General features: G+C 58.5%; 1 protein-coding gene across 2 annotated transcripts in view; it reads left to right on the forward strand.

Annotated features, from left to right (window-relative positions):
• The first annotated feature begins 11,795 nt into the window (after positions 1–11,795).
• AGAP3 (ArfGAP with GTPase domain, ankyrin repeat and PH domain 3) overlaps positions 11,796–27,694 on the forward strand; it is a 141,966-nt gene continuing 126,067 nt past the window's right edge. For both annotated transcript variants that reach the window (XM_035554284.1, XM_035554285.2), the window contains exon 1: positions 11,796–12,072. In XM_035554284.1, the coding sequence (XP_035410177.1) occupies positions 11,796–12,072 (277 nt within the window). The remainder of the gene's footprint in view (positions 12,073–27,694) is intronic.

The following is a 27,694-nucleotide window of genomic DNA, read 5'->3' on the forward strand; positions in this document are numbered from 1 at the left end:
GCTGGGACAGGCGGTGGTGGTGCGAGGGGGCTGCTCGGGCACGGGGAGGGGGCAGAGCCCCAGGGCTGCTGCGGGAGGAGCGGGGCCGGCCCCGGGCACTGCTGGCACCGAACGAGATCTCTCACCGGTGCTCAGCCAAGTCCTGCCTTCCAGAAGGGCTCTCCCTTGGACTGATACGCACTGAGACCCGTTCTGATAGCAAACCTAAAACATGCTGAGAATACATCGTGCTTCTTATCGGTGTTTGTGTCGTTTCCACAGCAGCCAGGAGTTCTCGTTGTTCTTCTGAAACGAGGAGCCTTCAGAGCTCGGTATTTTCTCCCTGAAATGTACTTGTCTGCCATAATTGCCACTTCTTGAACCTTCCTGACAAGCTCAACAGGCGCAGATTTTTTCAGTCGCTAGCTGAACGTCGTTCTCCAGCTCCGTGGTGCAGCTCTCCCTTTCCGTGCAGCCTCTCCATCTTTTGAACGCGGCTCCGCTGGAGGCGGGGGCGTTGTGTTGGCGCAGCTCTCGCTGGTGCCGCGGCTGGACGAGGCCCCCCTGCTCCTGAACCCGCTCGTCCCTCCCTCGGTGAAACTCCCAGCAACTGCACTGGCCGCTCTCAGGACAGTTCTGCATCGAATTAGCTTGACACACAACCCCTAAGTCCTTCTTGGATTCTTTGCTTCCTAGAGCAAAGACCACATTTCTTCAGCTTGGGGCTGCAGTTTTCATTACCAGGGAGATGAATGCATTTGACTATTTAAATATATGTTATTTGAATGGGACTGGCTTGCCAAGATATCTGGTTCTCTCTGTGTCTGCTCTATAATTGCTGTTTATCATTCCACTCCTTTTTTGTGAAATCCACTAATTTCATCAGCAGCAATTTCATAACCGCTCCCAGATAATGTCTTACCAGACAAGCTTTAGAAGATGAATAGGAATCAGCTCCAACCTCCTGCGGCATGGTGAGAGCCCACACTGCGGTGATGGAGACGGAGGCGCAGGGGGCGAGACAACGGGGAGCGGAGCCGCGGGGCCGGGGGCGCTGATGGGCGCTGCCACCTGCCCTGGCCCCTGAGCCCCGGCCCCACCGGCACCTGGGGACCCCCGGCGCGAGTGCCCGGGCCTAGCCAGCCCCAGCCCCACGGCCCCAGCGCGGCCTCGTCGCTGTCCCCCGCCCTCACTGACCCCGCTCCGCCTCTGCATCGTTCCGTCTGCCCCTCCTGGCCCAGCCTTACAAGGCCTTGTCTTTTCCTGTTTGCCACCTTATTATAAAATGATGTCGGAAAGTATTTACCAGACCAGGAGGACATCCTGCTTTGCACATCCGTACCGACAGGTGTGCGCCTCTCTTTCGGTGCGCTTTGCGCAGGCTCCCCCAGGGCGTGAGGAGGGCCCGGGGACAGAGCCGGCCCTCGGCATGCCCCGGTGGCGCCGCAGCCGCCTCTCCCCTCCGGTCACAGCCGTGGGGCTCAGCGCCCGCTCCTCCGCTCAGAGCCCCTTGGGCGGCCACCTGGTGCCGCGCTGCCTGGTCCAGGCGCTGCCCCGCGCCTTGGCGGCTGCTCAGGAGGCGATGGGGCGCTCCTGGGGCGAGCGCACCGCACGCCCTGCTCCCGGTCCTCACCTCACCTCCCCCGGGCTCAGCTTCCAGTGCCTCCACCTTTGCCTTCAGCATTCGGGGTTTCGCTGCCAGCTGCTAGCACCGGCTGCAGGGCTGTGCCGGGGGGGTGCCGGCTGCAGTCGTGCCCCCGTGCCCGCCCCGTCCGCCAGGCCACGGCTGGCCCCAGGGGCACGCAGCGGGCGCACACAGCTCCTGTCTGGGCAGGCCGTGTGCTGCCTCCTCTGCTGCTTTGTTCAACACAGAGAGCGCTGAAGGGACGTTTGGAGTTAGCTGTTTTCCTAAGTTGCAGTCACGGCCTCAAAATAGCAGCGGCACCTTTGCCGCGTGAAGGGCGCGGGGTGACTCAGGCTCCCCGGCACCGCAGCTGCCGTCAGCACCGGGGCCGCTGCCTGTGGGGTGCCGAGTGCGGGGCCGGCAGATGACAAATCTCATCTGCACACGCAGGGGGTGACACCTCCCTGGCACTGTGCTTTTTGTGGCACGGGGATTTTCACCACTCATGCCTGCAGTGCTGCAGTTCCTCTCGCCCCTCTTTGCCGAGGCAGGGTTGCAGCCACCCCGCGCTGCCTCTGCCCCCCGACACTGCTGAGCCCGGTCCTGCCAGGCTGAGTAGTGCCAGCTTCAGTGCAGGCACTCCTCCCGGCTGAACGCTCTTTTTGCCAATCCCCTTGTTTCCAAGGCTGTTGCAAGACATTATAAATAAAAGAGCTCCGATACTGATGACACAGAAAGTTTCTTGATGTCACTGGTGGGCTCTGTGCAGGCAGCATGAAGAAATGGAGCTCACCGTGTGCGTACAGGCGGGCGGCTCAGGGTGGGCAGCGGGCTGCGGGCAGCGAGGAGGAGGGGTTGTCTGTGCAGGGTCACAGTTTGGTGACGTGATGTGACTGCTGCCAGCAGAACGGGTGATTTCCATGGCTAGAATGGCACCGGCTGCTTGTGACCCTCCGAGGAGGGCTCCATCAGATAGCAGCAGGATGGAGGCATCGTGCTGAGGCTGCCACTGCTGCTCCCAGGTGCTGATAACGTAAATTACAAGGTCTGGGAAGTGCGTGCTAATGAGCAGTTGCACAAGCACAGGATGCCGCTGCTGGCTGGATCAGGCCCGCGGAGGGGTGGCGGTGGCAGCGCTGTGCCGGCACCTGCCTGTGCGCACGTCCGCGCTGCAGCAGCACCGGCGCTGCCGGACCGTGGGCTCTGCCCCAGCCCTGCCGCCGCGCTGGGTGCCCGGGGCTGCAGTGCACCAGGGGCCGGCATCGCCTCCCTCCGTGGCCCCGTGGAGATCTGCCCACGCTGGGCCGACGTGGCGTGGGGTGGCTGCCCCGCGCCCCGCGCCTCCACCCAGTCGGCTGAGGGCCACACGAGCGCCCGCAGGGACCGTCCCCTCCTCACTGCCCGGCTCCGGTGCGGGACCCTCGGGTGCTCAGCAGCACCAGAGGACCCCCGGTGCCGTGCTGCCTGCAGGGCCCTGCCTGTCCCGCTCGGTTGGGCCCTGCAGGCCCGCGGGGCTGGTGCTGTGACCGTGTCGGACTGGCGGTGGCGTGACGGGAGGAGGCAGGGGACCAGGACCGGCACTCAGCCGTGGTGCCGCCTGGAAAATGTTCTCCTCATTTAGGCTGCAAGTTTGAGCATCAAGCTACAGGAAACGCTCAGCGAGATGCTGGAGGGGGATTTCTGCCCCAGGTCTCAGCGAGGCCTGAGCTCCCTTGCCCTCGGGATTTCAGCTGGCACCGTGCTGTGCTCCGCGGTGCTCCGCAGCTGGGCGTCCTCACGGCCACCGGAGCAGAGGAGATCACGGAGATGCTGCCCGCGCTCCTTGGGCTTCCCTGCTGACAGCCTCGGGATGTCTGCCGTCTGACTGATGAAATGCCTCCTTAGGGCAAGAGTCCCCATGCTAACATAATTCTGCCTGGTCCAGTTTTTCCCATTCTCCGTCTCCTTGAGTAACCCACAGCAGCACAAGCGATGGAGGAGTGCAGCTCCATTTCTCCCTGACATCTTCTCAGCTCAGCTCTTTTCCGGGGCAGGCACTGGTGGTCTCGGGGCTTTTCTGTCAGCGGTTGCCCCAGGGCCACATGGACCCTGAGACCCGGACCTCCAGACCCCCCCACGGTGACATGGGGGCAGCTCTGCCACGGTCACAGGCACCCTGCATCACCACCAGGATGGTGTTCTCCTCATCTTCCTCCTTGTCCTCGTCCTCACTCTCCTCTTCCTCCACCTCTTTGTGCTCTGCATCTGGGGATTATTGCAGTCCATTTCTTGTAGGGGCCTATGAAAATGCAAGACTTTTTCCTCCTGAGCTCATGTTTTCTTTTGTTGTGTCTAATTCTGTGGTCAGAAAAGCTCATTTATACATTTCCCCTGATTTATCTCGTTACCAATTATCTTTTACCAAGAAGGTTTCCAGCCAGGACAAGGCATGCTGGGTGCAGGCCAGGCAGCACGGACAGCAGGGCTTCCAGTGCCTCTGAGCCACAAGAGCCAAGCTGCTGCTGTCCCCGTGGCTTTGGACAAGTCCCTCAGCGCAGGACCGGCCGCCCGCAGCGGAGGTGCTGGGGACAGGGCCCCCGGGAGCTGCCCTCCCCACAGGGCTGGCAGCGCGCAGCGGCCACGGGCTGGAGGGGCCTGGAAGGAGCAGAGCAACTGGAGCGCAGCAGGGATCCGCGCCCTGGGGTCCGTCCAGGCATGGGCTCCTCTGCGCCGTCAGTGGAAGAGCCATGCTTGTTCCTGTAATAAAAGAAAACCACGACAAAAAGGCAGGTGTCCCACTTAGGTTGGTTTCGTGGGGTAGTCTGGGTTCACATCTTCCTGCAGAAGGACTTCTGCTCTCCCGCCAGGCTGTAGAAAGGTTTCTGAAGCAATCTGACATTTTCAGCCACGGCAGGACCTTGTTCTTCAGCGAAGCCCAGGCTTTGCTCCAGCAGCAGCGATTTTTGACGCACGGCCTCAGCAAAGCCTCAGAGCGGGGCCGTTGGGTGGCTGCGGGGGGGCGCAGGCGGCCTGGGCGCTGCGGGGCTGCCCCCGGGGGAAGTCGTCCTGCGGAGCCCAGCCCCTGCCGGAGCGCACCGGAGCTTCCTCGGAGGCAGCCGCTTGAATAACCCCCAGCTGGATGACATCTCTGACTGTTTCCTTAGGAACTCAGGACACAAAGCCATGCGCAATGAATGGTGCCAGTTGGAAACCGAAATCACTGTAAATCAGAATTTATGGTACATGGAAAAATGATAAGGGAAGTTAAAGACATGAGGAAGAAGTAAGTGCCAGGTCATGCCAAGGACAGGAGGAGGAGATTAAAAATCCATTAGGGATAGAAGAAGTGTCAGCGGTGCTGTACTGCGTGCTGCTACATGGAGGTTAACGCTGACGCTGTGTACGATGCTGTGAAAGAGGAGAGTTTGGTATTTCTCCCCGGCACTGGAAGGAAGCAGGGCGGTGGGCTCGTTGTCACACGGCGGACGACGCGCTTGCTGATGCCGCGGCCTTTGGGGACAGAGGCAGCACCCGCACGGGAGCGAGCGGCACAGGAGCTGCGGTGGGCAAGCGCCCACCCATGCCCGTGGCTTCCCCAGGTGCAGCCACCTCGCGTGGGACAGCCCCTGCCCTCCCGGGGGCCGCGCGGTGCCGGTGGGGGCTGCTGGAGGCTCAAAGCGCCCGGGGCCGGGGCAGGGAGCGGTCAGACCGAGCCGCGGGATGCCGAGGCTGCTACCGGCCGTTAATGGCTGCGGCTTCCGAGGAGAGCTGCGGCCGATGCAAGGAGCAGAGCCGTGCAGTTGGCAGCCTCGTTGATTTACAAGCATTGCGGTGGGCGTGCAATCGCAGCGGCCGGTGGGGAAGCTGCTGAGGGCGGGAGGAGCGCCTCGGTCTGCGGCACAAGAGGGGCACCCGGGACAGGAGACCCCATGTGCCACACGCGTGGGACGGCGTCGCCGCTCGGTCTAAGGGTGAAACCCGGGGGGGACCCAACTCCGCGGCAGGGCTGGGGGCTCTCAGCCCAGCCCCACCGTGCCGCACCACCGCGGGAACCTCGGCTGCTGCTGGGCCACCTCCCATGCCCGAGCAGTGCCCCGGGTGCCACACGGTTGGGCTGGGGACGCGGCCGGTGGTCTGTTCTTCTCCTCTGGTAAAACCTGTTTCCAACTGCCAGTCAAGAATTTAACATTTTGCTTTGCAGGAACAATTTCCTGTGCCTCGCCTGAGAGCTCACCTGGTGGGAGCAGCCTTTTCAAACAACCCCGTCTTCATTTTTGAAGAAAGTGCGGATTTAACACCATTTGCTTCAGTAAGAAAATTGACTCAGTGCCGTGGGACTTTTTGACTTGAAAACTTAGCACTGTACAGTGCTAATAAAGAACTACTAATTGACTCCAAAAGCTAACTGATGAATTCAAAATGTGTTTGTCAACAGGTTTTATTTTTTTTTTTCCTGAAAGCCTTCCTGAAAGACCTCTGCAGTGCTGGTGGCATTTAGCAGCTCCCTTGGTGGTCTTAGAGCCAGCACAAAACCACAGGTGCTGAATATTTGTGGGAGACACAGTTAAAATCACAGACTGGGGGGCACAGATGGACAAGGAATCCCCAGGCGCATGTGCAAGGCAGTGGTGTGGGGGACCCCCCCATGGGTGTGCAAGGCGGCGGTTTTGGTGATGGGGCAGCAGCTGTGGGGCTGTGTTGCTGCATTCAGCAGAGGTGAGAGCAGTGCTGGAAAATGGCACCAGAATTGTGCATTTTAAGCAGTTATTAAAACACCTGACAGGATTCAGGAAAGAAACATGAAAGTTAGCTGAGGTTTGGAGAAAATGCCTTACTTTGATCCTCCTAAGTCTTACAATCTTGTCACAGCCGGGGCTGAGCGGTGATTTGTGACGGTGCCCAAATACCCTGCTAGGGAGAAAATGTGGCTCAGGTACACGCAGCGTGAGGGAGGTGCAAAGCTGGCCGATCACCTTCCCAATGTAACCCATCAGCTGCTGCCCGGCGAGGGGTGGCGATGCTCCTGGTGAGGCTCAGGGGACATTCCGGCCCCGTGGCATCCCGCTGGCGACGCGTGCGGCACCAACAGGCGAGGGGTGCGCAGGCACAGGGCAAGGAGCGGCGCGGGGTCGGGGGCACAGCAGCTGCAGCAAAGGTCCAGATTGGCAGCAGGGGGGCACAGATACATGCGGTTAATTATGTCGTTTATGCAAACAGAACAAACCTCAATGTAGGGATGTATTCACAGGAGATTTATTAGCATCAGCTTACATTCACTTGGCCATCCGTGCTCGCTGGCTGGCGTGCCGAGGTCGTTTCCAGGGGGAATGGCTCTGGTCCTGCGGGCACGCAGCAGCAGGCAGGGTGGGCAGGGAGCGCGGGCAGCTGCCGGGCCGGTGGCGGGGCGGTGGGGACAAGGGGACGCTGGCTCGCCCCCGCTGTCCTCAGCGCAATGAAGATGCAGCCCGGCCGCGGGGTGCACAAGCAGAGCGCACGTTTTGGCAGCGGGGTGGAGGTCGGTCCTCTGCCCGCAGGTGCCTGTAGGTCTCAGCCAACCTCTGTGCAATTCATCTGAGCCAAATGTTGGGCTGCGGGCAAAAGAACCTCCGTGGTCCCACGAGGGCTCAGTGGGCGAGATCCAGCATCCGGGTGGCCCGGCCGAGCCCCTGCAATGCTCCTCCTGGTGCTCGAGTCCGCGTGTCCTGCGGCTCGGGAAGCTGAGGCTGGTCGTGTGGGGGAAAAGGCACAGCTGGCTGACACGGTGCTCGGAAAGAGCCTGTGGTGTTATCAATTGGGGAAATGATGGAGCAAATCTGGAAGAAAATAAATACGCTTTGACACCGTGTCTCAACAGGAGCCATGCTGCTAACCTCAAGGACCCAGTTATCACAGAGCAGCCCAAATCTCCCCTGCGATCAGCACAGGGAAACGCTGCCTGAAAGCAGCACATTGCTCCAGACAGCCCAAAATTAGACGTGTGACGCCAGTCCTTTCAAGGCGGATTTTCAAATCTGTCCCTTTTCTTGGCCATCTAAGAAATTCTGCTTGGGGTTTGCATTTAAATTCATGTTTTTCAGTCTAATCTTTCATTTTCAGTGATTTTCCTTGACCTTCCTCTGTTCAAGGAAATTAAGCCTTCTGAACATAAACATGTTACTGGCCAGGATTATCACTTATTTGTCCAGATTGATGCAGACCCTTTATGAACACTAATTGTAGGACAACCGCTCACGGATTATACCTTACACCACCATCCATCCCTTACAGAGCACTGAATGACAGGTCTCACTCAGGACCCTGACCTGGGAGTCAAACGCCGACGGAAGGGCAGTGCTGAGATCCACACTGCATATCGATCCGTGCTCTGACCCAGATCTGAAGCCAACAGTTTCAGGCTAAGAGGCTCCCCGCAGGCTTGCCAAGGTGCCTGTTCCTTAAGCAGACCCGTGGGTTTCTGTGGGTTGCAGGATGAGCGCGGGTGCTTAGGTTCATCCTTTAATGCTTTTCATCCAGCTGTGGTAGGGTTCATTGTCAGTGCTCTTCCAGTGCATAAATATAAGGAGAAAAGAAGAAAGTAATGAATTTTGTTCTCTTTTTCTCTTGACCCTTCTCCAGGAAAGAAAAGGAAAACATTGAAACAGACGCATGTGTGCATACATATCCCTACGTATTTATAAACAAAGACCGAACCTGCTGCCTCGGCCTCACAGGCCTCATGGAAACACCAGAATCTCCGCATGGACCTCCAGGAGCTCCCCAGGGTGCAATGGCTCTGCCGAAGAGATGACAAAGTTGCTGCTCGCCCCGGAGCCTTGCAGTGCAGGACCGCGCACGCGGCTCAGCAGCGCCCGGGAGCTGCAGCCTGCTGTTGGTGCTGCCGCGGGAGGTGGGATGCCTGGGGAGGGTCCCCAGAGAGCAGCTTTGGACATTGTTGTCCTTCTTATTTGGAGGTGATGAAATGAAGGTTCCTGACTGCGGAGGAACTGGGAGATGCCCACAGGGCAACCCTGCCTGATTGGTCTTTTCTTAGGCACATGTACTGTGGAAGCCTCAGCACGTGGTACCAGAGTTTCATGAAGCCACGATGGTGATACTGGGCATAAGGCCATTTCATATGGTCAGTGCTCCCAGGGACCTGCAGAAAATCGTTTCTCTGTGTGGGGCTGGTGGGGGCCGCGGCACCCTGCAGCCCTCTGGAGGCACTCAGACGTGGGAGGCAGCTGCTCGGTGCCTCTGCAGCCAGGCATTTACGTTACCTGCTGCGAACAGGAATAGGAAGACACAAATAAATAAAAATAAAAATAAAAATAAAAATAAAAATAAAAATAAAAATTAAAATTAAAATTAAAATTAAAATTAAAAAAAAAATACATCTTCAAAAGGGCTCTGGGCACGGCTTGGGAACTGCAAACCACTATGGCTAACTTCTGTACCAAACAATTCAATAGCAAATATAACAAAGAATAGGAGTAGATGTGTTTAAATATGACAAATTAGGGAAGAGTCAGCCTGGCTTTTGTAGAGAGAACTGGTGACTCAGATCCACAAAGAGGTCTTTGGAAGTGTAAACAAGCGTAGAGGTGAGGCTGATCCAATCAGTACAACGAACATGGATTTTCTGAAAGCTTTCAACAAGACGCTCATAAAAGTGCTTTGTGTTTTTTTTTTTTTAAATAACTGCTCATGGTGTTGGTTGTGGGGGTGGAAAGGATGCACTCCTGTCCCGTGTGGGTCCGGAGCCTTGGGACAGGCTGTGCAGAGAGGTGCCGGGGGCTCCATCCCAGGAGGAGCCTGGACATGGACCTGCTCCGGGTGCTGCTGGAGCAGGGCTGGGACCAGAGGGGCCCGGAGGTGCCTCCAGCCCCAGCCAGTGCTCGGTTCCGTGGGCGAGCTCCGGAGGAACCCTTACAGGCCAAAAGAGGGAGACAGAGAGGGCAGAGAGGTGGCTGTCCCGCAGACACTCACCCAGCACCCAGCTATTCACATCCCACAAGATTTCCTGAGCCCGGGGAAGTTTTTCTAGTCACTGACGCTGTCATGGCCATCGTCCTCCTCCTCCTCTGCAGGGCTTCCTGCAGACCACGTCAGCCGGGTGCCCCCGCAGCCCTCCCAGCCACCTCCCACCGTCCATGGGCCCCCCGTTTCTCTGCTCTGACCGCCCCAGGAGCATCATCCGAGTGCCCGGCTCGTTTGGCTTTGCCATCCCTTCCTCCCCAGCCCACGACTGGGTGCCACCCACCCTACCCTGCCCCCCTGCCCCGTAATGGGCTCAGGGATGCCCCAGCCTGCCTGGGGCTGCACAAGTGACCCCCCCATGGCTGCGCCCATGCCTGTGCCCAGCCTGCCCCCGGTCCCCAGAGCCCCCCTGAGCCCCCTGCCTGTCCTCTGTGCCCCAGCCCCTGCCCCGATACCCCCGGGTGGGCTCCGGGTGGCCCCTGGGGGCCGTGGCTCCTGACGCGATGTGAGAAGGAACCGCTCTGGGCTGGGTTCTCTCGGACAGTCCTTCCTTGGCGCTTTGCCTCCCGAATCACACTTCACCAGCCAGGGCTTATGATCCCAATTTCTTTGTTTCTCAACGTTTTGACAGGCGCTCTCACTCTGCTGAGCCCCGCTCGGCCGGGCGCAGGCTGTGCTCCCTCCCACCCCATCTCCAGGCCCTGGGTCGGCACACCCCGCATACGCCTTCGACGGGGGGCCCAATGGTGCCCACCCCCACCTGCCAGTGCCCCCACCATGGCTTCACACTTGTGGCACCTCAGCCCCGGCACGCCACACTCTCACCCCCCCCCCAAAAAAAAAGGAAGTGGAGAAACTATGATGAAAAAGGGCTCAGGGGCTGAGATGGTGAGATAAGGACAGGGAGATCACTCCACAATTACTGTCACGGGCAAAACAGACTCACCCGAACTGATCCCTCATGGGCTGCCCACAGGCAGCAGCAGCTCCTCAAGAACTGCTCCCACATGGCTCCGTACCACGGGGTCCATCCCCCAGGAGCAAACTGCTCCAGCACGGGTCCCCCACGGGCGGCAGCTCCCCCCAGACCCCTGCTCCTGCGGGGGCTCCTCTCCTCGGGCTGCAGCTCCGGCCCGGGGCCTGCTCCTGCGGGGGCTCTCCATGGGCCGCAGCCTCCTCCAGGCCACATCCACCTGCTCCACCGGGGGCTCCTCCACGGGCTGCAGCATGGAGATCTGCTCCGTGTGGGACCCATGGGTGCAGGGGGACAGCCTGCTCCACCAGGGGCCTCTCCACAGGCCGCAGGGGAACTGCTGCTGCGTGCCTGGAGCACCTCCTGCCTCCTGCTGCACTCACCGGGGGCTGCAGGGTCTCTCACATTTCTCTCTCCCCTCTCCCAGCTGCTGTGGTGCAGCAGTTTTTTTCCCCCATCCCTTAACTCCGCTCCCCCAGCAGCACAGCCAGCAGCACTCACGGCCCAGCCGTGGCCCTTTGGGGCAGCCGGAGCTGGCGCTGCTCTGGCACCGGGCAGCGGCTGGGCCCGGCTCACAGCAGCCCCCAGCCCGGTACCAGGCTCCTGCCCTGCGAGCCCCACACCCCCGTGCCGGTGCCGCGGGGCATCCACCGGCGCGGTGGCCAGGCACGGACCGGAGAGTGGCACCGAGTGGCACCGAGTGGCACCCGCGAGGGACCCGCGGCCACCGGGGCACTGCCGGGGACTGCCGGGCACCGACCCCCCGGTACCGCGAGGGGTGACCTTGGCGGGGCGAGGCGCGGCGACGCTGCCCCGAACGAAGCGGGGAGGTGAAGCAGGGGTCGGGGAGCGTGCGGAGCGATCCCGGTCCGGGCCTCGGGGGCCGAGACCGGCGCGGGTGGAAGCGGGGGAGGCGCGGGGCGGGGGGGGCGGCACCGAGCGGGGACCGGACACCGCCCGGCGGGGGGCCGCGGGGGCTGCGCGGGGGGGGCCCGGCGGGGGGCGGCGGGGGCGGAGCGGGCCCCGCAGCACCGCGCCCCCCCCCTCCCGCCCCGTCCCGCCCCGGGGCCGGCCGGGCGCGCGGTGACGCGGGGCGGGGGCGGGGCGTGACGCGGCCGGCGGCGGCGGGGAGCGGCGGGCGCGGAGCGCAGCGAGCGGCGGGGGCGGCCGAGCCGCAGCGCCGGCACCGCCCGCCCAGCGCGGCCATGCAGCGGCTCCCGGCGGCCCCGCGCCGCTGACCGCCGGCCCCCCCCCCCCCCCGCCGCCGCCGCCGCCGCCGCCGCCATGAACTTCCAGGGCGGGCCCGGGCAGAGCCCGCAGCAGCAGAGCCTGGCGGCGCCGGGCGGGCCGGTGCCGGTGCCGGTGCCCGGCCCCTCGGGCCCGCAGCCCGGCGGGCCGCCGCCGCCGCAGTTCGGGCTGTCCAACTCGGCGGCGATCCGCGCGGAGATCGGGCGCTTCGAGTCGGTGCACCCCAACATCTACGCCATCTACGACCTCATCGAGCGCGTGGAGGACCTGGCGCTGCAGAGCCAGATCCGCGAGCACGTCATCTCCATCGAGGGTGAGCGGCGGCGCCGGGCCGGGCCGGGCCGAACCGGGCCGAACCGAACCGCCCCGCACCGCGCCGCCCTTTGTCCCCGCCGCCCGCTGCACCTGCTCCCGGTGCCCGCCCCCGTGCCGCTGGAGCCCTGCCCGCCGCCCCGCGCCGCCCGCCGGGCCGGGCCGGGCCGGGCCGCCCGCGGGCCCCGCCGCAGCGGCAGCGGCAGAGGCAGCGGCAGCGGCAGCGGCAGAGGCAGCGGCAGCGGCGGCCGCCCCCGGCACTGCGGGCCCGCGGGGGCGGCGGAGCGGCGGGGGCCGCGGCCTGCGGCGGAGGCGGGCGCGGGGCCTGCGGGGCGCGGAGGGGCCTCGCCGCCCATCCCCGGCCCGGGGCCGCGGCCTCCGCCGGGGGGCGGCGGGGAGCGGGGCGGGGGCGGCCCCGGTGCCCCGCTCCGGGCGGGGGGGAGCCCCCGGCTGCCGGCGTCGGGCGGCGATCGCGGCCGGCCGGGCCCGAGCCCGGGGCCGTTAAAAATGCAGGCAGCTGCGGGCCGGGCCCGGGCTCTGCGGCGGCGGGACCGAGCCGGGGCGGGGGGCGAGGGGACGGAGGGGAGCTCGTGGCCGTGTCCTGGGGGCCCGGGGCTGGCCGTAGGCTGGGGGTCGCGGTCCGACCCGAAGGGTGACCCGAAACCTCCCGGCTCTGCGGCAGGGCTTCGCCCCTGGGCAGAAACAGGGCAGCGCCGGTGCTGCGTGTGCCGTTGGGTCGCTGCGAGGAATGGTGGCTGGTTTCCCGGCTGGCACTGCTGGCTTCCCGCTGTGCTTCTCGTTGTCTGCGCTCGGGCCCGCTGCCCCCGGCCCACCTCGAAACGTGGCTGCGGGAGGCACGCGGGGACGGACGGTCCCGGAGAGCCGCGGCCCCCGGGGTCGGTTCGGGCAGGGAGCTGCCGCGGGGCCTGGGCCGCGCTCAGCCAGGCCACCGCGTCCTGCGTCAGGCCTCGGGCGGCCGCTTCGGGAGGAAGAAAGGCGAGAGAGACTGCGGCAGAGGCCTGAAGGGTTGAACGGTCGGGGGAACGTAAATCTGAGAATTTGCCTCGTCTGTCTCGTGGTGCAAGAACAAAGGACGTTCCACGAGATCAGAATGGAGGAAATGTAAAACCAATAAAAAGGAGGGGGCTTCTTCACTTCTGAGGCTGCTCCGTGAGATTTCCTGCCACAGAAAGTCGTTGAATTAATGGCATTCAATGAGATGAAGAGGGATGGGATTAGCTCCGGGGCCCAGGGGGAGGGTGCGGGGCTGCAGCCGCCCCCAGCTGGGGGGGCCGGGATGGCCCTGCCTCGGGGCCGTTGCCCCAGGGCCGTCGTGCCGCCTTCCTGCTGCCTTCCTGCAGGCTCTCAGCTGCCCCCAGCGCCTGTCGCGGTGGCAGAGCAGTGGGAGCGGTGGCCGTGATTACGGTGCCTGATGCTGCTTGCGCTCCCCGTGCCGTGGGACAGCACCGACCCACGCTAAAGGTGGCTGTGTGAAAACCGGCCGCTGCTCGGGCGTTGCGCAGAGGGCCCCTCTGCACGGCCCCGGGGGCTCCTCGTGTCCCCCCCCCCCGGCCTCTCTGTGCTGCAGCACCTCGCTGCTTCCCTCGCAGCTTTCTGTTCTTACCTGCTGCTGCCTACCTGAGCCGTGTCCTTCAGGATGTAAACAGTTGTAGGCTGGCGATGAGCACACTGCCGTTTAGGTGCGTCTCTTAGCAACTTCACTCATTTTGCATGCGTTCTGCTGCTGCTCGCAGGGAGGTGTGAAAACGGAATTCTTTCACGTGCAGCTGTGAAGGGCCGGTGCTTCCCGAGGCGGCTGGCGGCTGGCTTGTTTAACCCCGCAACAAGGGGTAAGGGGCTGCAGGCGGTGGCGGTGCCGCTTGCATCGCGCAGGGCTGCGCTGGGGAGAGCCGGGCTTCCCCTGGCGCTGTGCCTGCCCTGCGCCCGGAACCACCCTGTGCCTCCTGGTCCCTCCCGGCCCCATCGCTCCTTGCTTTCCAGCTTCTGTTTTGGCAGAGCAGGAATCCCGCAGGCCGTTTCCTTATCCATGCTGCATCTGTGTTTTCCTGTTAGGCACCGGATTAAAGAGCGATCCCGGTGAAAACACGCTGCGATTGGGCAGTTAAATGCGATACATTACTGAATGTGAGAGACCGAGGTGACGGTGGGGGTAATTAGGCACTGGAAGGGTTTTGCTACAGATAAGTTATCGTTTCTCGAAGCATCTTGGCAGCCTGGGATGAGATATCGTTCTAAACAGTGTGCTCTGGGCTTGATACAGACATGGCTGCAGGAGGGGTCTGTGTTTATTTTTCTTGTTGAGATTCTGTGGTCGTAGCAGTTGCTGCTGTTGTTCTTGTGCTATTTAAGTTGCAAGTGAAATCTGAAATCCGACTTCCCGTGTCGAGTGCTGGATGCAGCAAAACTTGTCTGTATTCTCTTAACAGATCCTTTCCTGTAGGCAGTTCCTTCATTTTTAAAAATGAAAAGGATGTAGGCCAGTTCCCACTCGGCAGCTGCAGCAGCGTGCCCGTGCGTTTCGCCCTGCGCTGCAGCCCGGATGGCTGGGCAGGCTTCGGTGCAGCTTCTGCTCTTCCGAACAATGCCGGCTGGCAGGAGGGGGAAGCGCGTTAGCGGGAGATGTCGTGCAGAACCACTGTGGCTTTGCGGCTCCTTCTGCAGACAGCGCTGCCAAAGGGAGGTAACAGGAACGTGTCGGTAGGCGGCTGTGGAGCCGGGAGTGCCGGTAGCCCTGCTGGTCGGGGGGGAGCGAGGCTTTTCCCGAGGAGGAACGAGGGGAGTTTGGAGCTTGTGACAGTGGCGAAAATTGAGCGCGGGAGGAGCTGGTGGCTGCTTGCTGGTGCAGCGTCTCCTGGGACGAAAACTGAGATGTTGTTAAGACCGTCGCTGTGGGAGGAAGGGGGAATCGTGCTTTATTTTGGTCTCCTCTTCGTAGCTCGAGCTTCGGCGCAGAGGCTGCGGTACGAGCGGAGGCTGTTGGGTGCGCGGGGCTGGGGAGCGCGACGGGCTCTGGCACGTTCCCAACGCCGGCTGAATCACAGGCGAGACCCGGTGGTGCTCGGTACTTTCCAACCGCCAAGTTTGGACAGATTTTCAGGGGGCTAGCAAAAAGCATCTCCCTCCCTCATCCCAGGCTTCTTTGCCAAATTTTGGAGACTGCTGCAAGCTGTGGAGCTCTGTAAAAGATTTCTGTGTATGCTTAAAGCAAAATGATATGCAGCTTTGGTAGAGAGGTTGGTACAACCCCTGCTTGCAGTAAATGTGACCTCTAACCGTGCTACTCTGAACAGAATATAGCCAGGCCTGTAGTGGGAGAGCTGGCAGCAGGAGGCAGCGGGGTCCGGCCGGGGCAGGACGGGGCAGGAAGGTGGGAGGAGGCGGCGAGGATCAGGGAGCAAGGAGGTCGGTGGTGGGGCGCCAGGACGGCTGCACAGCGGTGGTCGGCGTGCGTGAAGTTACGAAGCTGAGGGGGGAGGAGACAGTAGAGGAGAAGTAGCTGAGGTGCTTGGAGAGAGCTTCTGTCAAACCACGAGGACTTTTTTTCCCAGCGTTGGCTTCCATGTGTATGTCTTGCAGCCTTCTGGAGGCTCAGCTCTTCAGGAAAAGCTTGGGGGAGGTTGTCAGCCGTGGTGAGAGGGCTTGGTGGCCAGGAGGCGGGGGCAAGAAGCTCTCCGTCTCCAACACCAATTGAGGAAATAATTTGGAAAGCTCTCCGCTACGTTTTTCTGCTGTTACCCCTCTGGAAGAGTTACACGATGAAAAAAGCCCTTGGGCTGGTAGCAGAGTGGCTGGGTTAGCTGTGCTCTGCGTTTGGCTTTGGCTGGGCAGAAAGTACTTCTGGGGTTGGCCTTGCGCTGCTCCAGTTCCCAGCTGTTTCACCGCGCTGAAAACCAGAACGGACTGCTGGTCGCTTCGTGCCAACCCCCTCGTACCCGGGGCTCAGCTTTTTCCTGGTCAGATAAACATAAGGCACCTGGTTAAGGTGCGTCTTTGGGGTAGGTTACAGCGTAAGGCCTGTTCCTGCAGGGTTTTTTCTGCATTATTAGCCACCTTGCTGTGAATAATTAGCAGCTACTGTTCAATGGGCATCTCCGAGACCCTGGGTTTCTGTGTGTTTTTCTGAGAGGAAGTAGTCCTTTTGTACTATTTTTGTGTGTGTGTGTGTGTGCTGAAAGCCACTGGTACCAGGTGATGAAGACACTTTCCTGTCCCTTTTTTCCTGATGAATTTAACTGTCTGAACTTAGTCATTTAGTCAGTCCTGCAGAAGTTTTACAGCTCTGTTCAGAATCCTTCTCCAACGTCTTTCGGAGCGGCTTCCTGATGCTCCGATCTGCAGCGCGCAGGACGGAGGCGGGAGCTGCCTCCTGGAGCTGGCCGGAGCCCTGCCGCCCCTCCGAGCCCCGAGCTGCCGGGCCACGCACCGGTGTGGCCGCGCGCCGCTGAATCAGCCTGGAGTAAATTACACCCTTGGGGAAGGAGAGTGTTCTGCTGAGCCGGCTCTTTCCTGCCAATTCCATGACCTCTGCAGAATTGTCCTGTTTGTGTGTGCCTGTGAATTCCCAAAGCTTTGGAAACCACAAGGAATGGTGGCGGTGGAGGGACGGAGCTTGCTCAGGTCCTGCTGGGGCAGCGGGTGCAGGGCAGGAGCTGGGAGCTCAGAGCAGGTCCGAGTCCCCCAGCAGACCGGGCCAGGGCTCTTCGGCCACCCTGGCCTTGTGCTCTGGGGGGCATTTGGAGCAGAGGTAGCTGAAGGAGTGCAAGGAGGAGAGACTGGGCAACCGCTGCGATGGCACGTCGTGTCGGGTGCTTGGACGGGGCGTGTGGGAGCTTCAGAGGGACCGCACGCAGCGCGCGCCCTCGCCCAGCAGAGCTGGTGGTGGCCTGGCCCCGGAGCCGGGGGCAGGAGAGCCCTGGGGGCTGGGGAGCAGCCGGGCACGGCTCTGGCACGCTTGGACAGAGGCGCCCGCCCGCTGAATGGGGCTTTGTGCCCTGGCCACAGCCATCTGCGAGGACGCTTGGCAGGTGCTGCACGCGGATGGGCAGTGCGACCGCTCTCACCTCAGTGACAGCCCCGAGACAGGGACGGGCGGGAGAGGCGGAAGAACAGAAGAAGAACTTGCCTGATGCTGAGGGAGATGGGGGAGCAGCAGCAAGACGGGCGGGTGGTCTCAGTAGCTGAAGTCTGAGCAGGATGGAGTTGCAGATGTCACAGGGAAGGAAGAGAAGGTCTCTGGTGCCAAGGGGTCGGGAGCTCTGGTGCTGTGGCTGGACGAAATGATGCGGACGTGGAGGTGTGCCGCAGGAAAAGAGCCAGGTTTGGATGTGGGAGCATCAGAGCAGACTTCTGTGGCTGCAGTTTCACAATTCCTTCAATCCAACAGCGCGTGGTGGTTGCTGTAAGGGGTGATGTGGCTCCTCTTACCCAGCCTCGACTCCCTTCCTTCTGCTGGCACTCGCATCCACGCTGCCGCGTCAGGGAGCTGCCCTGCTGGAAACCACGCTCTCGTTTTGCTTTGGCTGGGTCAGGTTTCAGTTCCTCCTGGGCTCACGGTGTGACTGCGGGAGCACCAGCGTGGGCACGGATGAGGAGGTGGCAAAGCGTAGTCGGGGATGGGTAGGAAAGCAAAATGGACCGGACTTTGCTGAGTTTTGCTGATTTTTGAGCTGGTGAGAGACAGGCGGCTTGCAGCGAAGGTCTGTTGATGAACTGTACTGATCGTGACGGCAGCACAAATCAAATGCGCAGTGAAGAGCGTAAGAACCAGTGCCTGCCTACAGGCTGCTTTGTCTTTGTGTTTTGGCAGACCTCACCGGGTCTTCCTGAGCTAGGTAGGGTTTCTGTGTGGCTCTTAGTCCTTGTAGGGTCCCTCTTCCCCTGGGTCATTCAGTTGTCCTTGAACCAATAGCTGTCATTTCTGCCAGCGAGGGCTGTCTCCATTTGGTTTCACCCAGTATTTTCCCTGTTCAGAGGCGGTTCTGCACCCCAGCCGGGGCTGCTCTCGGGGTGCGATGGCTGTGCCGGTGCCATCCCAAGAGCCGCCTTCACATCTGTGCCTGAGCAGAGCTCATTTTCTGGCCGTGCTGCTTCTGCATTTCTCCTGTGCTCAGCTGGGGCGGCCGGGCTCTGCCTGGTGAGGCCCCAGCAGGAGAAATTCAGGCGGGGTTAGTTCTCGCAGACCGGCCTGCGAGCAGCCACCTCGCAGCCCTTCCCAGGAGGGTGATGGGGCTCCTGGCAGCGCTTGGAGCTTGGCGAGCCTTGGGCAGTGCCCGGGCTCTCAGCGCCTCTGGAGTTCCGCTGGGGTGAGGGGTAAAGGCGTTGGTGAGTCCCAGCTGGTGGTAGCACCGCTGGCTTCTCTGGGCAGCCAAACCAGATTGCCGTGGTGTCTAATGGGGACTCATCTGCCTAACCGTAGTTAGCGGTGGGTGAAGGAGGCTGGGGGCGGTGGCCGTGAGTTCCAAAGGAAGAAGTGTTCTGCTGAAAGGCCGACACACGAGCCTAGCTGCTGGAAATGGAGGGGTGCAGGAGCTGCACTAGCAGCTTGCCCACGGGTGGAGCTTTTAGCCTTGGCTAGCACCATCATGCTTCCTGTCGCATCCCTTGCTGGGAAGAATTCCTTTTCCTTTTCACGATCCCACCCTCCTACTTGGCATCTGATTTTTTTTAAATCAACCTCCAGGACTTTGTGGGTCAGAGCCTCCCATGTAGCAGCTGCGTGGAGGGGACGAATCACACCTGGCTTATTTCTGCCTACAGTGCCCTGCAAGAAAATGGAAAGTGTCTTTTTCCTTCCTTCTTCTCTTCATCCTCTTGCGATGCTCTGGGTGTTCGCTAGCAGTGTGGGGGTGTGTATCCAGGTGGATTTCTGAGTGTGGTGGGGGAGCACTCAGCAAGGAGCCTTCCAAGGCGGGAAGGCTAAAAATTCACCAGAATTTTAACCTGCTGGACTGCTAGGAGGAGGTTGGTATGGTTAAGCCGGGTTCTGTGTCTGTCTGCTCCTCCTGCCCCAGTACCTTTCAGACCCGTTGTCCAGTTTCGACCAAAGCTGACGGAGCCCTGCTGTTTCCAGGTTCCTACCGATAGGCAGATCCCAGGACAGAGCAGAGCGAGCAGCTCGTGCCGCATGGAGGGAAGGGCTGTGGCATCACGCAGGCTGAACGCGGGACACGTTAGTCCTGGAGCTCACCAGATTGCCCGCAGAATGAAAACCTGATGTTTCCAGAAACCGAGGATGAGCTTTGGTTTCCTGCTCACCACAGCAGGCTCCCGTTTTGCTGCGTGACGCTGGGAGGTGGGAGGTGGGCGGCGGGGGCTGCCTGGCTCCCCGTGTTGGACACCCCAGGCTGGGTGTGACGGACGGGCCAGGAAGGAGAAGAGAATGGGGGTCCGAGGGGTCCTGCGCGGGGGGGCCTCGCCGGGACGCTCACCCCCATCCTTGGAGGCGTGCTGCCGTGGGGCAGCATCGCAGCGCCGCAACCTCTGGCGGGCGTGAGCCGCTCTGGAAGCTCTTGCCCGAGGTTACGTGTGATATCTCGCTCTTCCCGTGTCATCTGTGTGGTGATGAAATCCACTCAGTCATCAGGAGCACCGCGGCTCCGTTGCTAGCTAACCGGATGCAGGCTGCCGTGTCCAGAATCCTGGTCTAACACCGGTGCTGTGGCCCTGGAGGGCTGGGAGCCGCCGGCTTCAGGTGTTTCAGCTGGCGTCTTGCCGTGCTGCGGCGGAGAGCACAGGCTGTCAGCTCCTGAAACGTGAGCCCTGCAGCGTGGTTACTGCTCGCCTGCATCCTGCTGTGGTTTTTCAGACCGCTCGGATAGTTAGCCCAGTGGTGACTCCTGTCCCTAATTAAGGGGTTTTTAACTGCTCTGATAAGCCTCTAGCGCGTGCTTGCCCCTTCCTCGGCCCCCAGGTGCTGCTGGCCGGTTGTGGTGCTGTCCTGGCACGGCGGCGTGCTGCGGGGCTGGGGGCACCGTGCCACTTCTGTTTGGCAGCAATCAGGTGGGATTCTGCTGCTTTTGCTACTTCATTTTCCCCCATTACAATCACACCTTGGAGCCTAATCTGAATCTGGTTCCTCCTGCGGTAGAGGCAGTGAAAATGCAGAACAAAGAGAGCCTTGCACGGAGCTCTGGAGGTTTCGGAGATGGGAGACGGGTGCCGCTGAGCGAGGGGGGCCTGCAGACAGCGGGACGGCTGCGGGCTGCGTCGTGGCGGGGCTTAACGTGGCGGGTGGCTAAGCTGGGCTGGTTTTGATGATTCTGGAGGGTACAGAGGCACAGGAGAGCTTTAAGGAGCAATTCGAAAGAGGATAATAAAGCAGATTTCAGCTTGTTTACAGAGACCTCTTTTCAAACATGAAGTACAAATGGGAGGAAATAGAGAGGTGTTTGCCTGAAACTTAGCAACTGGGAAATGGAGACTGCTGTCCTGGTTTGGGGGGGAGCAGAGGCAGCTCTGCAGCAGCGAAGGAAGGAGCTGTAGCGTGTGAGTAGTTCGGGAGTGAAGGCGAGCAGCTCGCGTCTGATGCGACAGAAGAGGAGGGCCCGGAGGAGGGGTTCGGAGGGAGGCTTGGCCTGCTGGCGAGAGGGGTGAGGAAAGCAGCTCAGCAGCAGCTTCTGACTGAACGCGGCTGAGCGACAAATTTGTTATAAACAATTCTGGGGGGACGGGTGCCATTGTAATTGATGCAGCATGGAAGCCTGGGGTCTTTGGCTGCAAGGCCAGGTAGCAGAGGCTGCGTCTCGAACTGCAGCCTGCATAGCCCAGATGGGTTTTAGGGACAAGGACACGGGAGAGCAGGAGCTGGGTCCACGGCCTCTGCTCCCCGTCACAGTGTCTGAGTTGTGTCCTTCCCTGGCAGGCAGGATTGGGGTGATGCCCACGCTCATTGAGCCCGAGGGCTTGGGGGAAGAGGGAGCAAAGCTGGGGTTCGTTAGAGCTCTCTTTAACCATGTGGAACTTCAGCTGGGGGGTGCACTCTTGAAATGCTGGAGGGGGGAATAAGCTGAGACTTCATTTTGGACAGGAGGTGGTCCAGGAATAGAAAGGCAGAACTATGAATCATCGACACAGAGCTGAGAGAGATTAAATGAGCACACAAAGCTGTCCGGAAGTGCAGAGGGAGAAGAGAAGGTGCTAAGGGCAGATCTGTGCGAGACACTGGAGAAACGGCAAAACTAAGGGTGAGGACAATGTTCTGAGGCTGTTAAGAAGCAGCAGAGAGCTCGCAGCAGGACCAAGAGCGTGAACGTTGTGGACCGGAGAGGACACGACATCGAGGCCGGCTATGCTCCAGGTGGGGCCGGCAGGGTCCGGAGGAGCCCGGCGCCTGCCCGTGGGTGGGGAACGGCCTCCTTCGGTCACAGGGAAGGTCCGTCCTTCCTGACGAAGGTTTGTCTAACTGGCCTTTAAAAGGTAGTCAGTGGCAGTGTACCTAAAGCCTTCCCTGGGAATCTCTTCCAGTGTTTAACTGTCGTTTTCCGTAGCACATTTGAAGTGAACCTTTTTCATTTGCCGAGCACAAGAGGAGCAGACCGTCCCCGTCCTCTTTGCAGCAGCATCTTCTGTACCTGAAAACCGCAGCGGAACCTTCTTCTCCAGGCTCGATAACTTCGGGTCCTTGCACGTGGCCGTTCCCGGTCCCCTGTTCGTCTCCGTGCCCCCCGGGCTCTCCCCGCAGGACCCCGTCCCCTCAGGGGTACCCAGGGCTGGAGGCAGCGCTCGGACAGCACGAGGCAGGGCTGCTGCTGCCCGCCCGGCGGCTGTCCTCTCCGGAACACGTGCGGCTGTGCTGGCTCCTGCTGAGCTGCGATCAAGTGTGGCCCCAGATCCCTTTCGGAAGGCTGCTGCCGGCAGCTCTCTCCCGTTCTTGGTTAATCCTGCGTAAGTGTAGGCCCTTGCAAGCATCCCTTTGGGGTTTAATCCTATTTAGACAATTTCTCCAATTTGACAAAGCCAGTTAGGATTCCAGTCCTTGCAGTCCCTCTTAGTTTCATGTCACCTGCAATTTTAATAAGCATGCTTTCTTCATGATCTTGTTTGTTAATAAGAGCATTGAAAAGAGCTGAGCCTAGGAGAAACCTTGCCAGTCCAGGTTGATGCTCATTTCAATTTGTATGGTTATCCCTGATAAATATTCTCTGTGTGGTTATCTAATCAGTATTGTTCTCAGCCTGTAATAGGTTTATCCTTCCTTAAATTAATTTTGAAAGTACCACGTGAAACAGTCAGAAACATCACTTAATGTGTGGTACTGAACATCTGCTTCTCTGCTGCGCTGGAGGTCTGCTGCCCTGCTGCAGAAGGAACTGACGTTGGGTAGACACAATTTGTTCCTAATAAATCCACGTGTACTATTGCTTGCCTTGTCTTCTAGGGACTTCCAGGTTGTTATTTTTTATTTTTTTTGTGAGATCTTGGCTTCTCGATTTGCTCATTTTTATAGGCGGGCACTACTACTTAGTGTTTTCAGCGTAGCTGCTTCCCCATTAGCTTTGAGCTCTCAGCTTGAGCAGATCTGAGGTTGCTTCAGACAACTAAGCATTTCAGGGTCAAGTTAATCAAAATCTGACATTGCTTTTTTTTTTTTTTTTGATAGCTTAGTCATTACTTTGGCTGTTTGTTGCTGGACACTGCTGTTTATAGTGAGGATTCACACAAAGAGGCATAAAACGCTCTGTTCTCAGTGCCAGTGACATCTCTGTTGTTTTTCCTGTCTACCAAGAAGCCAGTCAATCTTTTTCACACTTCTACAGTTTTTTACTCATGTACCTAAGAATTGAACCTTGTCTTTCCTGTTTGTTTCTGGTTGTCTCTTTGCATAGCTATTTTGAGTTCAGTCAGTGGTGCTGATGCCACTCTTTTCTGCTTTATCCTTATTAATCTGACCTAATTTCCACTTTCCCCATGCACGCTTCCCTGTGTCTGAGACCAATAAGGAGCTCATGTGAGCTAGCCAAATTGGTCTCTTACCACACTTACATTCCTTTGCACTGGGATGGTTTCTGTTTGTTCCATTAGCGTCATTGCGTTGAGGACCTGCCAGCTTTCTGTAATCTTTTTTTTTTTTCCTTGAAGATTTGCTTCCATAAAGATCTTGCCTGTGGAGTTCAGTAACATCTGCCTCGGTGGAGTCCGGTTTGTTTGCTGTCCTTCCTCCAGCACGCCATAAGAACTTGCTGGGCAGTCCTTTTCCTGCACTGCCTCCTCCTGACAGGTCTCTTTGGAGGATTTGGTGAAGGATGTTTTGGTAGCCTACATGACATGGAAATGAAGTCTAGGGTAAAATTAGAGCACAAAAATGGCACGTGGCCTGGTGCACACCAGAAACAGGCGTGGAAGAACTTGTCCAACCCCCTTCTGCTCAGTAGTCCTTGCTTCGAGGTGGGCTGTTGGAGAGAGGATTGTGCCGAGTGGCGTGGCAGCGAGACAGTGGGTGAGCGGGATTGAAGGGCACGAGGAAGTCGTGGTTGTGAGAGGCTGAGGGGGGAGGCCGAAGAGTATTTTTCTTGTGAGGAGAAAATACCTAAAAGTGGAGCTCAGTCAGGGGTTTGTTTGTTTGTTTTTTAAACACAGAGTTTGAGACTGGTGTGTCTGTCCTGTGGAAATTACTGTGCACTGTGAACTAGTAACGTTTGCACTATTACCCTGCTGCTTAGCTGCAGTGGTTTGGGTGAAGCGTTCCCCAGACACGCACGCAGCTTGGTCTCAGAAACATGTAGAGGTGGAGAACCACAGAGCCTCTCGTGCTGGGAGTGACCTTGGGAGGTCTCTAGTGCAACATCTGAGCAAAGCTGGGTCAGAATTGCCATTGGAGCAGCCTGATGAGAGCTTTGTCTAGTTGGTCTTGAAAAACCTCCAAGTAGTTCCGCATCCTCACGCTGCAACGCCACCTAATCCACTGTGTCCTTGGGTTGGTTGTTCCAGCTGTTAGTTCCCTTAGCATTAGTTAGCTAGCATTTAATTTCTAATTTGCCTTTGTCTGGTTTAAAGTTCTATTTACTACTTCTTTCTTTAGGTGGGACTAAGTAAAACTTTGTTACCTGAAAATACTTCCCTGAAAAGTTTACTTTTACATTATAATCAATTCTCTCTATGTTCTTTTTGGAAAGTTGATCACATAATGCTCTTTAAATGTCTCTTTGTGAGTTCATTTATTGTGGCCTTTGGATAATTTTTATGGCTTTTCCCTTACCCAGTGTCCTTGAAGTACAAAAGTGAGACTGTAGGCAATACAGTTATTTGACTCAACTGCGGTTACACTTACTGTAAATCCAGGTCTTTTCTCTATTGACTGTCCTATCTGAGGATCGTTTAGCTCTTTAGCTTTAGCACTCTGTTGAGGACTAATGATGAACTGCTCGTCTGCTCTGGCCTTGGAACCTCTCCTAGGATTTAAGCAACCCTCCCACAGGGATGGGATGGCTGGTTCTCCTTGGTCACAATACCTTGCGCTGGCTGTACAGAAAGGTGCTTTAGCTGAGTGGACTCTGCTTGCAGAGTAACTCGGGTCACTCACCCACATCCTAGTCCTCTGCACTTATGGTTCTCTGAGTTACAGCATCAACCAGGTGTTTCTCAACCATGGTCTTACTTGCAGTTATTGCATCGCATAGGGAAAGGCTTGAATAGTATTGGGTCTGGTTTCAGTTCGTTCACAGTATCATAGACGTGTTGCTGCAACTCACTCAAAGCCGAGCTATCACCAGGCTGCCCGTGGCTGCATCTGGAGGACGTTGCAGGAGGGAAATTACCTGCAGCACGTCTCTGGCAGGTGCTGTTCCCACAGTGGTGAGGTTTTCTTTTCCAATACCTTGTCTCTACGGTCCAAAGCTGTGGTGTGGGGCTCTTGTTCCTTGTCACGCTGTCTGCTCTTGCTGCGAAGGGTTTGACTGCATCCTTCCGATGATCCTTCAGGCAGCTGAGGGCAGCTGTTAGATCGGCCCTTTGCTGGGCTGCAGGAGCCCCTCTCCTCTCTGGCCTTGTGGAACCGCTGGTAGCCATCTGTGGGACCCTTGCCAGTATTTCAGCATTCCCATTGAACTGGGGAGACCCGCGCTGGCGCAGCCTCACTGGTGTTGAGTGGAGAAGTGTTACACTCCCTCGGCCCAGCGGCCGTGCTCCCAACGCGGCCTAGGGCGCAGCCTGCCTGTTAGCAGCGCGTGCTGCTCGCGTTCGGCCATCCCAGCCCCCTGAGGGAGGAGGCTCGCAGCCGACGGCTTCCCGGCCCACGCGGGGGTCGCTCTGCCCCAAACGCGGACCTGGGAGCGCCTCCGTGTTGAGCTCGATCAGGTTTGGCATTGCCAGGCCTCGCGTTGCTCCAGGTACTGGTGTTAGAGCCCCCTGCACCCTCCGGCGTGAGCGCGGCTCGCAGGTCTGCGGAGGCTCCCTGTCAGCGCCTGGGTGGCCGATGGAGGTGTGGGACGGTGACAGCCCGGTGCTGAGCGTGGGCTGGGTGCTGAGCGCTGAGCGCTCCCCGCAGCTGGCTGTCCCGCCCGCGGTTCCTCAGCGCAGCCCCTGCACGAGGCGGTCGTGCTGACCGTGGGTGGTTTGCCTCTGGCAAATCCCTGCGGGCTGCTCCCGATTTCCCGTTTGGTCCCTGTGTCCTTGGGGGTGGCTTCCAAGAGGATGTGCTCCGGTGTCCTTGCGGGGACCCCTGAAGCAGGCTGTCCTGACGCTTCTTCCCTTTGCCAGCTCGTGCGCCTTCAAGATGGCCGTGGTGTTGGTTTTTCCCAGTTGTCTGGAGCTTCCCCTGGTCACTGGGATTCCTCCAGAGCCTCCTGAGATATCCTCTTACCTGTTAGCGGGAAGGCTCTGCATGTGCGTGTTCTGGGGTTGGTTAGTTAGCCAGTTCTTACTGCGTTTAACATCAATGACTTTGAGTGTTGATTTATAATAGGAATATCATATGGCTGTAAGTCATGCCTTCATGAAAATTTAGACAGAGTTGCCTTATCAGCTGCATTCAACACCTTTGAGAATGAAATCATATCTATAACTTGAATTTTTGTTTAAAAGTGTCAGTTCCGTGTAATCCTCCCCCTTGCTTTATAGGAGGTCGATTTCAAGCCAGATAGCATATAGTTACTTGGGGAAGTCTGTGCATTCTTTTCTGTATACTAAGGTAACTTCATTCTGTTTCAGCCAGTCCTGAATATCTTCAGTATTTCCAAATTTATTAAAATTTATTTCATATATTTCCAAATTTATTAAAATTTCCAAATTTATTAAAAATCAGCATGAGCAGGAAAGAGTTCTCTTCTGTGAACTCTCTCTTCTAAAACCATTACAAGTTGTTCACGTCTTTTAAAGTTCTGTTGTTTAAACGTTGTTCTTTATATATATATGTGTGTATATTTTGCTAATGGCTTTGAACTTTTGCATTTGTCTTTGTATGTTATGAATATGTCATTCTGCTTTTTAATGATACCAGTGCAAGTACTTGCGGACCAGATCTGCTCTCTGGTATCTGCTGCAGTTATTTTTTACTGTATCCGTCCTGTAGGATCTGCGCAGTGGTACTATAGTTTGCAAAGCTGCTTCCTGTTGTACTTAGCATTGTCAAAGACTTTTTTTCACCAAAGTTTTCAGCTTCCTATACCAATTTTTATACTTCCTGTACTCAAAATCATATTGACATCTGTTTCCTCCTCTTCTTTTCTCCTTTCTTACCCTTTTTTTTTTTTGTATTTGTGTGTTACTAGCCTCTAAGCTAGGCTAGGTCTTCAGCCAAATTGTTTTCTTTATTTTTTTCTGTAGACTATTGGTCTTTACCATGATGCATTATCATGACAATTAAAAACAAGCAAACAAACAAGCACGCCACCCGCAAACCCAGAATGGAAAACCCTATTTTCTTTATGTAAGTTTTTTTTTTTCCCCTCACACAAGCATTTTCGTTTTCCAGCGATGAACAGGGAGGCATGTGAGCTTGCATGCTGCAGTAGGTGCACACGTCGCTGCTGAGCTGTTATTGATTGAGGCTGCAGCAGCGTGAGCACGGATCTGTAAGCATCCACTGATTTCCAGTCCAGTGGCCTTTTCGTCTTCATCCATCACAGTGCACTCCGCACGGGTGTTGCCATACCTCGGGCTAGCAGGCAGAGTCGGTTGATGTTTATTCTGTGTCCGGTCAAGTGTGTTCCCCAGGGCAGGGTGCCTGCGGAGCCGTGCAGCAGCTCCTGCTCCTCCTGTTTGGCCGCATGGTTTGAAGAGAGCCCGGCTGGGTTTGCTGAGACTTGGCAGCGCAGGCAAAGATCCACGTGGGTTCGGAGTTTGCTGCTGTGAATTACCATTCGAGCTGCAGAATCCCAGCCTGGTTGGGGCTGGAGGCCCCCCCGGTCCCTCTGGTCCCAGCCGTGCTCCAGCAGCCCCCGGAGCTGGTGCCCAGCCCCACGGGCAGGCGCTGCTGGAGCTGTGCAGGGAGCAGCCCCCAGCCCCTCTCGGGGCAGCCTGGGCCAGGGCTCCGGCACCCGCCCAGCACGGACGTGCTGCTGGGGGGCAGGGGGAGCCTCCTTTGTGCCAGCTGGAGCTCCTGCTTGTGGGCTGGTTTTGGTGTCTGTGTCCGTTCTGAGTTACAGCCTGAGAACCGGGAAGTGCCTACC

Source organism: Cygnus atratus, chromosome 2 (genome assembly GCF_013377495.2).
Source record: "Cygnus atratus isolate AKBS03 ecotype Queensland, Australia chromosome 2, CAtr_DNAZoo_HiC_assembly, whole genome shotgun sequence".
Lineage (NCBI taxonomy): Eukaryota > Metazoa > Chordata > Aves > Anseriformes > Anatidae > Cygnus > Cygnus atratus.